We start from the raw sequence: 15,786 nt of genomic DNA, 5'->3' as shown, positions 1-15,786 counted from the left end.
CGTCCTGTAAATGTGCTGTCTCCTCACCTGCTCCTACTCACCACTCCCCCAGCCACTGCCTGAGTCAGGCCCTCTCCTGGGCTGTCGCCACCAGCTCTCTGCTCCTCCCAGCAGTCTCATTGGGACACAGCCCTGATCATGGGTCACTTCAAATTCACTGGAGGTTCTGTTCAGTTGTAAGGATAAAATTTTGCCGATTTCTTCAGAATCTAGCAAGATCCTCAAATTCAGTTTGGCAAAGCTCCAAACGTATACAAAGGCTAGTCGAATTACTATGTTGTACACATGGAACTAATAGAATAGAATATGTCAGTTAAATTTCAATTTATAAAGAGCAGCAAAGTCCAAACTCCCAAGAAATCTGCAATCTAGTCATAGTGAAATTTTGAGAAACAAGAGATCCTGCCCCAGAAATCAATAGGAGCTCTGCAAAGCCACCTCTTCCTCTGGCTTCAATGCTTCTCTCTTTTCTTGGCCTAGGTCCACCAGTTCCAGGCTCACTCCCCTCTGCCCCCCAGCACTTTTCCTTCCTGTCCACCCCAAAACATTCAGTACTCCATTCAATACTCGGGAAACCAGAAAGGGCCTCTTCGACACTAAATGGTAAACCTGAATCACTGGCTGTATTCTAATCATACCTACCTCACAAGGTCACATCCCTTGTCGGTGAATCCCATTTACAACAAATCATCTGCCATCAGATAAATCTTCCCAGGTAGCCACTTGCAGCCCATGGTACCAGTGGTTGTTAATCTGGCTGTTGTGAAATCCTCTAGCATGTTTATGCCAGTGCATAAATCTTCTCTTCAGCTTTGCATCCGTATTTATTTAACAATTACCTTCTTTAACAGAACAAAACCCAGGAAAGCTCCAGGGCATGGAGTGACTATAATAATAATAACAACGGTGAGCTAAGCACACATTTGTGCTGCCTCTTTAAAATCACCCACCACCCTATTAAAGAGGTAGCATCATCCAGAGTTTACCGGGGAGAAGACTGAGGCCAAGCCTGGCAGGGAAGTGCAGGCTGTGGCTGTGAAGACCTACCCTGTGCTCTCAGCCACCTCAGCTGCTGCTCCTTTACTGCACTTGCCCAAACCTTCCCCCAGAAGCCAGTACTGAGCAAGTCACCAGGTGTAGATCTCACAGGTTAGCACCAATTACACAACACCTACTCATCTCACACGTTTGTCTGCCAATCTGCTCATGGTTAACTGTTTCCAAAAAAAAAAAAAGAGAGAGAGAGAGAGAGAGAGCTAGGACTAGTCTGCTATTTCTGCTAAAGACCCTGCAGCAACATTCTGGCCAAGAATTCTGTGACCCCTGGCTATGAAGTCCTGTGGACAAGGTGGAAGACAGACCAGAGAGCAATGTACTGCCCTAGCACTCAGCATCCAAACACGCCTCTTCCTGTCAAAATATGGGAACATGAGCTCACCCACCCTGCTAATGTTTCCATAATTAGGCTCCCCTTTGCCCACTGGTTCCTGTGGCTGGTGGAGAGGAGCCAACACCCCTTCCTATTTCTGCAGGAAAATAGACAACAACTCCCTCTCCAATTGCCTCCTTCCAGTTCCCTGCTCTGAGGCTCAGCCCCAAGGCTTGGCTCCCTTTTCCCCCACCACTCACCAGGCCACTAATTGGTACACATTAGGTATGAGCCCCCAAAAGGTGAGGACGGCCTAGCCTCCAGTAGCTATTAACTGTGGCTTCCTCTCAACCAGAGGAATGTCTGCTCTTTATACCTTCCTTCCTTCCTCTATCACCAAGATAATGGCTGCCTAGTTATGATTAACAGGGGAGGCTTGTTCTGATGTTGCTCTGCACATTTTCAGAACTCCTTAGGAACCCTCTGCAGTGCCAATTTTTGAGAAAAACAAGCAAATCAGTGTGGTTATCTCAAGATCAAAATCTAAGTGGCTATAAACAATACAGCTCATTAGGATTTCCAAGTCACAGTAAATATTTGCTCTGAATGATTTTTTGCTTTTTCAACAAATCTGATTCATCCTCAAAAGAGAAAAAGTTGTTACCATTGAATAGGTTCTATAGGTTCAGAGCTTAGTTCCAGGGATGTTTGGTTCTGAACACACGCTCTGGACTAGGATGAACGGGTTCAAACCCAGCTGTGCTGCTTACCATCAGTGAGATCTGGGGCCAACTCTTTTGACGCTTTGCGCCTGAGTTTCCTCATCTGTAAGATGGACGAAGATTCTCCCACTTTCTTCATATAGTTTACAATACATCCAAAACTGCTTAGTACAACGGCAAGCACAAAGTCAGTGCCCCATAAGTGATGGCTCCTGCAATCACTACGTATCTCCTACATAGTGAAGGAAGAAAAGCAAAGCATCTTCCCTGGGCAACATAGAGCCTGGTTAGAAAGAGGATACACTTTCCTGTATAAGCATGTCACCTAAAACAGCCAAGGAAGAGACTAACAAATTGGATACCCTAGCAATATATTTTATGCATTCACCAAGAGTCATCAGAAATGAAAAGATATGTAATAGACAAGGAAAAATATTTGTGACATGGTTGTCAAAAATTATCTATAATGTAGAAAGGACACTCACAATACATCTGCTTTTGTATCTGAAAATTTCCATATTAAAATAGGGTAGCTGCTCATCAATTAAAATGGACAAACCATTCAGGAGACAGATGGGCCAAGGATATAAACAGGCAGCACTCACGAGAGGAAATTTCAACATCCAAAGAGGCAATTAAAGAAGAACAACCTCAGTAGTAATGCAAAAGTGCAAAGTAAGATGCTGAAGCATCAGATTTCACTCTTCAGAAAACACTCACCTTCTGAACAATTCCTAATACCCCATGCTGGTGATGATGTGAGAAAATGGTCAGTTACTTGCAGAGGGTGGAGGACAGGGAAGTGGTATCACTGTTTTGAAAGCCAACATGGAGATACTAATATTTAAAATGTAAGTGTCCTTTGATCTAGAATCTCCTAAGAATTTCCCCTAAAAGAATGCTAACATATGTGTACAAATACATGTGTGTATGCTTATTCCAGAAAGTTTGGTACAAGAAAAAAAAATTGAAATCAAGCCACAGCAAAATGAATGAAGGCATCTTGTTTTTACAGTACACCCATATAATGGAACACCAAGCAATAACTTGTTTAAATGTACTGACATAAAAATCTGGAAGTGGCGATATAAAAAGATGGCAATGTGTATTTGATAGTTGCTTATTAATCGCCAAGTACCAAGGATATTTATTTCTACAGAATCATAGAAAAAAAAAAGGAGTTGAACAAAATAATGAAAGATAGGGACTCTGGAGGCAGACCACTTGAACTCTAAAACCAGTCCTACCAGTTGTGGGACTCTGGACAGTTCCTTTAACTCCCTGTGTCTCAGTTTCTCCTCCTGCCACATGGAGATCCTAATGCCACCTTACGTCATGGGGTGATGGTGAAAATAGACTTAGTACACTACGGTTCTCAGTATAAGGTATGGCAGATAACTTGGTGCCTAGGAAAGGTGAGCCACTATTACAGCTGTCAATCACCATTACCGTCTCCTTCACACCATATGGTCCAACTATGTCCACTTTATACTGCATTAATAATTGGTACCACATCTTTAATCCTGTATCGTTTTTATCTGAAAACAGAGTTGCTGTGCAGTCAGTGCCTCCATGTGTCCCTGTGTTTAGATACAGGGCCATATCTATATCGACACATGGCTCTTTGTGACGGAGCTAAGCACCTCTTCCCATGCTTCAATACAACCATCCTATGTCCTCTACTGTAGTGATTCCAAATGCCAGGCTGTGAAGGCTTGTGTAGACTGGGTGTCCCCCTACTCTTTAGGAGCCACAGCCTATTCTCCACCAGCAGGTGCAGACTGAGCTTCTGATGCTAGGATCCACACTCCATCTCCACATCATATCCTGCCTGACTTCTCCTCCCTGAAGCGCAGGTGGACTAGCTATCTATATCCTGGTCAGTACCTGTGGCCGGTTGCCCACATGGGCATGGTCCCTCTTGGTTTCCCCTTCTCTGGGACCTGCTAGAGCCAGGCCACATCATGTCTCTGCTGCTTGTGATTGGGCATGTTTATAGGTCAAACTACTATGTCTAGTCCCTCCCAGCAGCAAGCTCAAGGCTTGGCCCTAACACTTATCTCCCCTATCAGCTGTGTACTTCCTTGTCACTTTCAACTTCTTAGGATGAGTACTTTTGTGCAACATATATTAAGCCTTTTGGTCCTTATTTTTACCTTTCTTCTACCTTACATAACTAAATAGCAATTCTTGAATTCAACTGTTTTATTTCTTGACCACCAGTTGATAATACCACCAGCCAAGAGGAGATTGCCATTGCTCCTTCTCAGTAATGAGTCCTCAGCTCCTCAAATACCTGTGAGCACTGGGTATTGAGCTTGTCCCATGCTCCTATTTTTCCAAACCGTTTACTGAGTCTGGCTGTGAAACAGCATACCTTCTGTCATATAATCATTATTTGATCTTGTCACATTGTAACATGGCTTGTGTCATGTTCCATTATGTCAATTTTGGGGAATGTGACAGATATAAAGCTGATTGGAATTGGGTATACTGGGCATTTGGATTACTGAGAAACTCATAAAATCTAGTCAAACCTTCAGTTCCCCCAAGGAGGGTTCAGCATATTCCCCAAGAATTTGAAGAGTAAAACTTTGTTAAATGAGTTAAAACAAAAACAAAAAGGGACTCTCCTTTCTGTTAAGTAACCAAGAAGTTTGAGAATTATATTCTCTGAAAGAAAGTCAACTTTCACCCACACACATGAACATTTGAAGGTACAGCCGCAGAGTTCCATGTGCTTCTAAGAAAGACACCCCCTCCTTCCAATAGCCAAAGGACTCCCTACCTTGGCATCATCCCAACAAGGACTTGAAAATTACAACCATTTACTTGTTGCCCTTTAAGGTGGGGTTTCTCAGATTTAGCACTACTGATATTTTAGAACAGATAACTTTTTGCTACAGAGGGCTGTCCCATGCATTGTGGAATGTTCAGCAGCATTCCTGGCCTCTACCCACCAGAAGCCAATAGCACTCTGCACCCTGATTATGGCAACCAAACACATGTCTAGACATTGCCAAATGTCCTGAGGGACAGAACTGACTCCAATTGAGACTCACAACCTCAGTGGGAACACTAGGACTGACTCCAGGCTGGTTCCACCTCCCAGAGCAGCCCAACCTTTCCCAGACTCATCCATCACCAGATCCCCTTTCTCCTTGCTGGCTCTGTATGTCTCCTAACCTAACTCAACTCCTGCCTTTTTCAAACCCTTCAACCATTCACTGTGCCCTGAGAACTTATGAGCAGCTCTCAGCAAAACCCCCTATAGCCTCAATGTCTTCATGCAATATTCCCTGCTCCCACCCTGAACCTAGCATGCTGCTCCCACAGCCCTCTTGTACTCCTCTTTGCCCATTCCAGATCATTTCCCTCCCAACCTCCCTCTAGAAACCCAGCCCCTTATGATGGGGGCTGGCAAACTATAGTCTGTTGGCCAAATCTGGCTTACCACCTGTTTTTATATAGTCTATCAGCTAAGACTGGTTTTCAAATTTCTAAATGGTTGAAACACAAACCAGAAGGATATTTCATGACATGTAAAATTCCAATCTCAGTGTCCATACATGAGTAAGGTCATTTGCTTATCTGTTGTCTATGGCTGCTTTTGTACAAAGGCAGAATGCAGTTGAATGGCTGCAACAGAGACTGTCTGACCTGCAAAGCTTAACAGATGGACTTTCTGGCCTCCGACAGAGAAAGTTTCCAATCCCCGCCTTGGAGGCACATGGCAGCAGTCTGTGCCATCCACTCCCAGCCAGTTGTCATCATCTGCTACCTGCCAGGTCACTCTTCCATGTGTATTAAAATATACATAGGACTGAAGGCTGGATGGCACAAATGCTAACGTTAGTGACTGAATAAAGTTCAAAATTACCTCGACAGGTTGGAATGTTGTGTGGAAATCAACAGGATGAAATTTTTCACATATTAAAGTCCCATGCAATGCTCATTATTAAAAAGACAGACATATGGAGCAAGAAGACGACCTGGTGTGTGCTGACAGAGCTAAGAACCAGGATGAATAGGGAAACATGATGGGGAAATTTTATCCATATAATGGGATACTAGGCAATAAAAGAACTATAATATTATGGGGTGCATTTAGGTCAGATGATCTTCCTGACAGGAAAGTTCAGGGATAGAATGGGGTGCCCCAGAGAGAAGAGTGTTTGAGCCTGAAAGTGCATAGAAAGGTCTCCTGTTCTAGGCTTTAAGGTTTTCTCTCCTAAGATTATATACTATTGATAGTTTAAACCAGCAACACTGCTCTTTTGCAAATTTGATGCTAACAATAATTTTTTCTTGGTAAAAAATGAAAGCATCAACATTTTTGTTTCTTCCAGTGCAAAGTTGGAAGTATAAAGATGAAATTTTTTTAAGAGAGAGAGAGAGCACACTCAAGTGAGGGATGTGGGGAGAGGGGCAGAGGGAAGAGAGAGACTCTTAAGCAGGCTCCAAGCCCAGCACAGAGCCCAATGCAGGGCTCAACCTTGTGTCCCTGAGATCATGACCTGAGCCGAAAACAAGAGTCAGGCACTTAACCAACTGAGCCATCCAGGTGCCCCTAAAAGCATCTTTTGTGACTGTGTGTGGGCCATAATGAGTTTTATCTTTACACTTACATTTTAAATTTCTCTCCCTCTGCCCCTTCCCTCCCTGCCACCTCTCATGCTCATGTGCTCTCTCTTTCAGGAAAAAAAAAAAAGAGAGAGATGCTTTTAGGTAACAGATGACCAATAACCAATAAACTCATACCTTTTTGGATAAATGTTCAGTGGAGAGTTACTATTTCTTAAGAAACCAAAGCAAACCAATCCATGCTTGGAGTCTTAGTCCTTACTTGAATTGAGGCACATAGCTCAGGGGGCTTAAATCATAAGGAGACTTTGAAATTTTCTCCTTTTCAACTCTTTGAATTTTCATATTTATATCAAAAAAATCCACCTCTACATGGTATGTAAATAAAATTCCTTCTCACTCAGTCATTATGCTTAGGGATGGTGGGTCAGGAAGTGGTTATGTGTGATTTGGACATTGAAAGGCAAGGGCCGAAGATGTGTGTTTTAACCCACAACTCAGTCCCTTTGTCCTGGGATCATGACAAAGCAGCAACCCATCTTCTCACTTGTAAAACAATGATGAAGATGCTTGTCTTCCTAGATCCTATAGAGGATCATCATGAGAATTTCAGATGATGTGAAAGGACCATCTGAGTGGAGACTGCCATATGCATTTTAGGGCTACACGAATCTCTAACCTATCATCTTCTTTTCTAAAGTACTGGCAATTGGTTGGGTCAGAATTACAAAATCCAGTCTAAAATTCCTATGTGGCATATGGAAGGCATGTTGCTACAAGTTAGCAGTAACTAGGGCCAAAATGCTCACATAGATGAAGAACGATCTAGGTCAGGCATGCTTCTGTGTCTTTCAAGGTCTATGGGGAGTCTGACACAATGAACTACTTGATTCTAAGGTCCTATTTGGAGGCACAGATGTTGAGCAGGTGACTAAGCTATGCATGCAGGGATCATTTCCCATTCGGCTTCTCGTCACCCTTTCCCTGTATTCCACTCCTACCTCTGCCAAAAGTGTACTCTTGTTTTGGGGCCAGAGGGCAAAACCCCTCCAACAGGCTTCATGGATGAAGCCACTTACTTCATCATCAGTCTGTAAAATGTTATCTCTCTTTACAAGCGGGACAGTGTATTCTTCTCAAATAAAACCTATAAATTTACATCAAAGTACTAATTTCAGTAAAATGAAAAATCAGTCCTATTTGAAAAGAATGAGACAAGAAGCATGCAGAGCTTCATGAGTGGCTTCCCATTCCAGATCCCCCCAAGCCCCACACCTCAAAACTGTGAACTGTGCCCACAGTGGTCCACTCTACTGCTGACATCCTTGCCAACCAGTCACAAGGCATGGCCATCAGGGCTCACAATATGGGGATCATTGAAAAGGTTAGAAACAGACAGACTGGCATCTACAGGACTCATGTTGGACACAGCAAGATACTACTGATAAGGACTCCAAATGACTTTCTTCAGCATCTGTGATGGTTTTAAATATAGATTTTCAGCGCACCATATACACTTCTCCCCATGTTAATTTCTGAAGCCATTAGCTAGGAGCCGGGCTGAAGAGAACTTTAAGTGTCCTTTGAGCACTAAGTTTCTTGAAGATATTAGACCATAAGGTGCAATGGTAGATGTTCTCATTCCTCAATCTGTTTAGAAGTTTTGTTCTCCTTTTCATTATAACAGAGTTCATTCTATGCGGACTCTTAGGAGCAGAAAAATCTGCAGATGGATAGTTATGTGGTAGAGAATGGTGTCAATGTGGATCATGCCTTACACATCACTCTCAGACTAAAGCCTTCCTCTCCTTCTGTGTCAGGGGGCACCCAGAGGCATGGATCAAGTGATCCCATGAGTAACAGACTGCTCAGAGCATCTCTCAAGATAGGGGGGTGGATGCTCCCTTAGGGATGGAGAGGAAGATACATATCTTGATCATTCTCTTAAGGTCATCCAACTTAGTTCTGAGTTATTTTCTTCACCAGGCACTCATGACCTACGTTTGGCTCCCAGGTGGATCTCCATGATGACAGAAAATGCTCCAGCCAAATAATGTGAGCAGGGCTTCCACATGCCAGAGGAGGTGGTAATACATTGGCAAGCTAGTGTGCCAGTCAGTCCAGGTGGACCCGGCTGGCATGGACTGGTCCCCAGAGCTCCATCATCCTAGGGAACTGACAGCATTCACTTGGGAAGATATCAGTGGACCCAGACTCCAGAACAGCATGACCATCCTTTTGTTGCATTTCTGCTTTATAGAACCATTTCTAAGTTCCTATAGATTTTGTCAAAATTTATTACTTTGTGTGTGTGTGTGTGTGTGTATATATATATATCACATATATAATTTCTCATGAGATCAACCTTTTTACTTCTTCCTATCTGTCTTCCTTATTCTTACTTTCTCCCAGCCCACATGTGAGATTGATAAGGGCAGAGATCATACCTTATATCTTTAAGGCAAAAATGATGGCAATAACATTTACTGAAATTTACATGTATCTACTCATATACATAAATATATTTATTATAAATAATGTATATTTGCATACATGTTTATATTTATACATTATATTTAACTCACACAGGACTTATTCTATTTAACTACCTCAATTACGTACTGCTACAAGTATCTCAAGACTCTTAAGATCTTACATTTACAGGATGGTAAAGTTTGTGTTCTGGATGCTTTTCTATTTGATAAAGCACAGATTTTCTGAACAGATATTAAGTGAGATATGAATACAAAAACACAAATGCATGAAGAAGAGCTCGTGGGCTTAGTAAGATCAAATCTGTGCCTATCACCGGGGACCCCTTTCCATAGGACATTCCAAGGGACTCTGGGGGTGGTGTTTGAAGGGTGGAAAAGAGGCAGGGATCAAGTCATGGGGGTCAGTACCTGCGGAGTTGTGACCCCTCCCACCTTTTCAAGGTCCCTCCACCCCTCTCAAGGGCTGGGTTAATGCTTACTTTTCACAGTGCTCTCCTACTTGACTGGGCTTGAAGCCAGGAGCCGACTGGGAGCAGGGACTGGTGGGGGCCGACAGAGGACTCCTGATGCTCTGCACCGAGTGCCTGCGGCTCCGCCTGCGGTCCAGGCCCCGCTGCTCGCCCGCAGCGCTGCTGCTGCCACCGGAACACACGCTGGCTCTCCTCCGGTCGCGGCGCCCGCTCGGGGGCGGCTCTGCAGTCTCATCGCCATCCTCGTGCCGCAGTGCCACCTGAAAAAGCAGAGAGCACCCGGTGCAAGGTCAGACTTGACATCCTCTCAGAGACCTTAGGTGTGATTTGCATTCCAGGGTCGCCCTAATGGGGACTTAACATTCTTTCCATCCTGCTAACTCAGCCTCTCTGCAAGATCTTCACAACCACTCGCGTGCCAAAGTGCAGGCTGCGTACTTAAAGATGCTTGCCACTGTAATTTCCCCAGTCAAATGGGACAGATACCCCAAGAAGGCCTGAGAAGCACTCTGTACTTAGGATCTTTACCCTGGTGCCCAGCACTGTCGTTTCCGGGCCTGCATCTCTCCTGGCCTGCCCTTTGCTCTGCTCTGGTCCAGGAGGCGAGGTCTGTCCTGAAGCCCAACTGCAGCGAGCCCTCGAGTATCTGATCATTCCTGAGCTTGCTTCCCAACGAGGGTGCTCAGAAGAGCCTGGCAAGGATTCTGGTCAGAGGCAAGAGCCACAAGAGGCAGGTGAGTGGGGCTGGCCTCACCCACGGATCCTTTCAAGAGGCCTAGTGCAGCAGCACGTACTGCCTGAGGTCAGTGCCTCTGCTTGGCACTGCTGCTATCGGGCTGCCTCCCAGCCTGGTCCCCGGGGAGGGGGCGGGGCCTGAAATTACACTAGGGAGCCTGCATAGGCTAGTCACAAAAATACACACCAGAAATAGACTTCACCTCTGGATTAGTTGATTTTGTTACATCTCCTCTTAAAAGTAATGCATATTTGTGCAGAAGAATAATTGCCTACGTTTGCCACTCTGGATTTCTCGTGGAAAGCCGAGCCAGCTGGCACCATGCCCCCATACGGCCACTCTCTTCCAAAGGGTATTTTAGTCCTGCTCCTAGTTGGCGCCCTCTCCGGAGGCCCAGCTCTGCCATCTCTTAATCTCGCTCTGTCCTGGGTCCTGCTCCACGGCTGCCTCATTTTAGGTTATGACACCATGTGCTTTTGCATGGCTCCGTCCTTATCCATGCCCGCTCTTCCCGGCCTGGGGCGACGCTCACCTGTATCACCAGCTTCTGTAAGTGATTCCTGTGCCTGCCCTTGCTAAAACTGGAAAGTAGGAAAAGCACGAGTTGTCGATGACTAGACTAGACCTTTCCATGCATGCCGGCTGTGCCACTCACGAACCAGGTGTGACCTTCAGCTAATTACTTGCCTTTTCTCTAGCTTGTCACGTGAGGCTAATCATATTACATTTGCAGGATTGAGGTAAGAATAGCTTCTATAAAGATGATTTATGTGGCTGGTACTCAATAAATATGACTATCCTTCCTCAAGCTAGGCCATCAGGTGAAGGGGCCCAGGCTGCCCACAAGTTCCTCCATCTCACAGAACTGGCAAGCCTGAGCCAGTCCCAACCAAGTCCAGCAGTCTCTCTGACTTGTCAAGGTAACCAAGGAGTTCCACAGTCCTGCATCCCCAAAGATTCCAGTTCTCCAGCCCTACAGATGCTCCCGGTCACATTTCACAGCTCAGTCCAGACAGGTGAGAGAATGGAGACCCAGACTGGCTAACCATGCGATACGGTCTTAATATCACCTATCTATAGAAAACTAAGCTAGTGCAAAATAAGTGGTCCCCTGTGTCCAAAGTTTTGCCATCTATGCTCATCTAGTAAGGTGAGCTTGACTGTGACAAGGTCAGGTTGGCCACTCTCATCCTGGTCTACAGGGATGAACACCTGGGACATGTGGCCAGTTTCACAGGGGTGCACCCCCCCCCCCTTTTATCTGTCCCATCTCTAGTTTCCTCTAGCTGTGGCTGTTGGGTAAGACTGATTTAGTGAAAACTATCTCTGTCCCAGATACATTTTATAACAAACTCTCAGATATCTGAGGACAATTTAATAATATTTTGACTATTTGTTCTCCCAAAATTTACTAGTCAGACATAATTTGGGAAGGTTGGAGGTAACAATTGGTAAGAGTTCAGAAAAAGCCTTGTTAGAAAATGTCATTGGAAAAAAACAAAAAATAAGATGTCATTGGAAAGTCAGTTTTCTAAGGGGTCTCTTCTCCAATATCATTACAGGAACTAAGAAAGACAGGATGCATTCGGTTATCACATTTATCATCTCAACATTAACACTTTAAATGTGTTAAACATTCTCTGGGAAAGTTTGAGAATGATTGTACATTTAATGAAGGACAGTATTTATAAAGTATTTCTAACCAGTTATTTTTTCTTCATTTTTAGATATAAAAATTCTAGACAATTTGAACTTATCCTGACCCAAAGTATTGATTCTGCTTCTTATTAAGCACACATTTGGAATGATAAGATTAGGGGATAAAGTAGAGTTCAGATATTTCTAATTCCTTGTCTAACCTCAGAGATCCAAGGATCAAATAGCATGCCTCTCACAGCTCCTTTCAGAGAGAGGCACACTCTCTGTGCGCAAAGCGAAACCCACATTAACTGCCTTTTGTCAGAGAAGATGGAGACAATCAAAAAGTTTAAATGAAAAGAAAAATCTGGAAAAATTATCAAAGCAACCTCATAAAACAAATTTTAATGGGGGCTTTCTAAAGTTCAGAGCCTCAGCAAAACATCTATCTCTTTAAAAAGAGAACGGGGTGCACAGAAGGGGGTATGAACCACAGAATCCCAGTAGATTCAATGGCAGCCTTGGGCCTCACAGTGAGCAACTGTATAACATGAAATTTGGGCCTGGTGTTCACTCATGATTTTGTTCTTACAAGAAGAATCATAGAACCACCAGTACCTACTGAAGATAGAAAGAGAGGTTTTATGATCACATGCGGGGCCACAGCGGCAGTGCCCAATTCTTCAGATTCTAGGGAACACAACAAATTAGTCAAGAACATGCAGAGCTGGCAAGGACCTGGAGAGGACAGCACTTACCGCAACTCTTCCTCAGATTCTGTGCTCTCAAATCTAATTAACTACATGTGCAATGAGTGTCCTCCAGCAAACACAAGATGAGATCAGCAGTGTCCCAGAGAATCTCTAGTCTCTCCCTAATGAGGAAGTGTTTCACTTGCTGGGCCCCTCAGCAAATGTCTTTTAGTTCTTTCAATTAGATGTAGAACACTGTTTATACACACTAAAACCCAGAAGAGGAGCAAGCAGTTGCCAAATCCAGCCACGATGGCTTGCATACTCTGCCCTACCTTACTAGGAAAGCAGTTAGAGCAGTTTAGGGGAGTATCTGTGGCAACTTCCATCAGTTGTTAAGGCTAGTGAATGATCTGAATACTCTTTTCAAGTTTTTATCATGGAAATGTTCAAACATACACAAAGTATGAAAGAGAATATGAAGACTGTGATGTGTTTATCACCCCTGATACCTCAACAAGTATCAACCCTGTCCAATCTTGTGTTATTTATACTCTACTCCCTGCCCCCAATCCCAGACTTTGAAGTAAATTCCAGACCATATCATCTGTAAATATTTTAGTATATATCCCTAAAAGATAAGGATATTTGAAAAACCATAACCACCATACTGTTCCACTTAAAATAATTTCTTATTATCAAATATCCAACAATATGAACATTCTTGATAGAAGTCAAAAGCTACTACATTTCTTTGAGTTTATATCATTATATTACTACTAATATTGTGACAGGCAGCCATCTTCACATAATAGATACAATCTTTTTCCATACTGCTATCTCATTTTCTTTTTATTCCTATACATACATCCATACCTATACATTTTGACGCATCTTTTAGATGAAGTGGATGCCAGTACTAGTACCATTTCAAGAAGGAATTATGCCAATGACAGCTTGTAGAGGACTGTAACAGTGCTAGGCTCCCAGAGGACCATGCCTCCCTGTTGCCTCACTCTTGTGTAGCCCTGTCCTACATTGAGCCCATTTTCTCTGGGACTTGCTTTGGTCAATGGGACATCAGCAAACAGGATGCAAACAAGGCTTGAAAAGTGTTTGCACATTGGGACTTGCCCTTCTGAAATGCTGTTAGCACGTTAAGAAGTGTAGGCTAGGCCGTTAAAGACACAAAGCCCAACCAACAGCCAACACCAAATGCCAAACTAAGTGAATGAGGCCATCTTAGACTATACCCAGTCAGGCCACCAGATAACGGCAGCTCTCTGATATAATCAACCTCTCTCAGCTGAACCAGGCCAAATGTCTGACCAAATGTCTGATGTTCTAATGTCTTAGAATCATAAGCAATAAATGCTGTTTTAGGTCACTGTGTTTGGCTTGAGCAAAAAGTAACTCTTGCAGCAAGAGTAACTGATACATAATTTTAAAATCACCTATGACAAGAAAAGATCTAAGAGATTGGACCTGTTAATTAATTATTCTTTTTTTTAATTAATTATTCTTAAAAGTAATAGTTACCCCTTTCTTTTAGGGTTTCTGAACCCAATTCCAACACTGGGAGGGGGCTGCGGGGCTCAAGCAATTCTTGGACACCAGCAGGATATCTAAGAATTAAACTTAATTCAACTCAGTTCTGACACTATCTACTCAGAGACAGCATCAAATAACCTAGGTTAAGAGTTCAGTTCTACAAGACTGCCACACTGCCCCCCACCCTAATTTGGATGCCTATGGTTCTAACTAACCAGATTGGAGATTCCAAAAACCTCCTCCTTAGGTTCAATTAACTTGCTGGAGTGGTTCACAGAACTCAGGGAAACATTTACTTACATTTATCAGTTTATTAAATGATATGATAAAAAAATATGAAACAGCCAGATTAAGAGATACATAGGGCAAATTCCCAAACAAAGGAGCTTCTGTCTTCATAGAACTTGGTGGTATGCAGGAGCATTCTGCTTCCGCAAGAGTGGAAAGTCTCCAAAAAAGACCAAAAAGCTGTCCTCTTGGGTTTTTATGGAAGCTTCATGATATAGTTATGACTAAGTCTTCAGCCAATGGAGGATCAGGAAATCAGGGAGTGGGACTGAAAATTCCAACCATTTAATCACAGAGTTGGTCCTCTTTTGGCAACCAGCCCCTACCTTTAGGTGCTTTCCAAAAGTCACCTAACGTAACAAAATATACCTTTATCACTCTTAACGCTTTGGAAGTTTCAAAGGTTTGGGGAGTTATGAGTCAGAAACGAGGATAATAACCAAATATATATTTCTCAAAATAAATCACATTATCACACTCTCCACTCCCCACTCCCCAAGTCTTTCAGCCTTAATATGCTTTTCCATTACCACGACCACATTTTTAGAATCAAAAATTAGAACATATAATCTGACAAAAGATTTTATATTTTGACTTGTGCATTTATATACTTTGAAAACTCATATGAAGCTATAAGAATTAAAATGAATTTAATTAAACAAGAATTAAATCACCTCTCTGAAATGGAATTAAATTACATGGAATTGGGCCTGTCCCCAGAAAGTCCAGGACATGTGGTCACCAGACATCCTCCACTATGAGGAAGAATTTTAGAAGCCCAACCAAGTTCTCTGTAATTATTTGAAAACATTCATAGTCCTTTGTGAGCAAAAGTCTGGCTCCACTCACAGGTCTCCTTTCTGCCCCTGCATATACTGAACTTAGTTGTCCTGTGGCAGTAAATATTTTTCAAAACATTAACTTTCAGAAAGGAATAAAACCCTGACTCTGCCCAGTATCTCAAGCATTGAGCTGTCACCTTGAGAAATTATTCAAGGCATCTTTCCTTTAAGAGAGCTGCATTCTGATTAAATCATGCCCTTCCTTCAACCTGGCAATTGGCAAATACAGTCATAAAACAAATGATATTTAAAAGAGATCTTCATTCAAGCACTAACTGAACATCTACTCTGGGTAGGCACACTGCTGGGCCCTGGGGCCAAAGAGGGAAATGAGAAATGACTCAAAGCAGCAGCTCAAAGGAAGACAGACAAGTACATCCTGAGGACTGCTCAGTCTGA

At 43.2% G+C, this 15,786-nt stretch overlaps 1 protein-coding gene across 6 annotated transcripts in view; it reads right to left on the bottom strand.

Moving 5' to 3' along the window:
- Positions 1 to 15,786, bottom strand: part of FHOD3 (formin homology 2 domain containing 3) — a 464,855-nt gene that overhangs the window by 135,545 nt on the left and 313,524 nt on the right. For all 6 annotated transcript variants that reach the window (XM_077900507.1, XM_077900508.1, XM_077900509.1 and 3 more), the window contains exon 10: positions 9,650 to 9,900. In XM_077900507.1, coding sequence (XP_077756633.1) covers positions 9,650 to 9,900 — 251 coding nt within the window. The remainder of the gene's footprint in view (positions 1 to 9,649; positions 9,901 to 15,786) is intronic.

This window comes from Canis aureus, chromosome 6 (assembly GCF_053574225.1).
Source record: "Canis aureus isolate CA01 chromosome 6, VMU_Caureus_v.1.0, whole genome shotgun sequence".
Taxonomy (NCBI): domain Eukaryota; kingdom Metazoa; phylum Chordata; class Mammalia; order Carnivora; family Canidae; genus Canis; species Canis aureus.
Note: the sequence above shows the minus strand (reverse complement) of the source record. Positions and strands in the feature narration are given on the sequence as shown.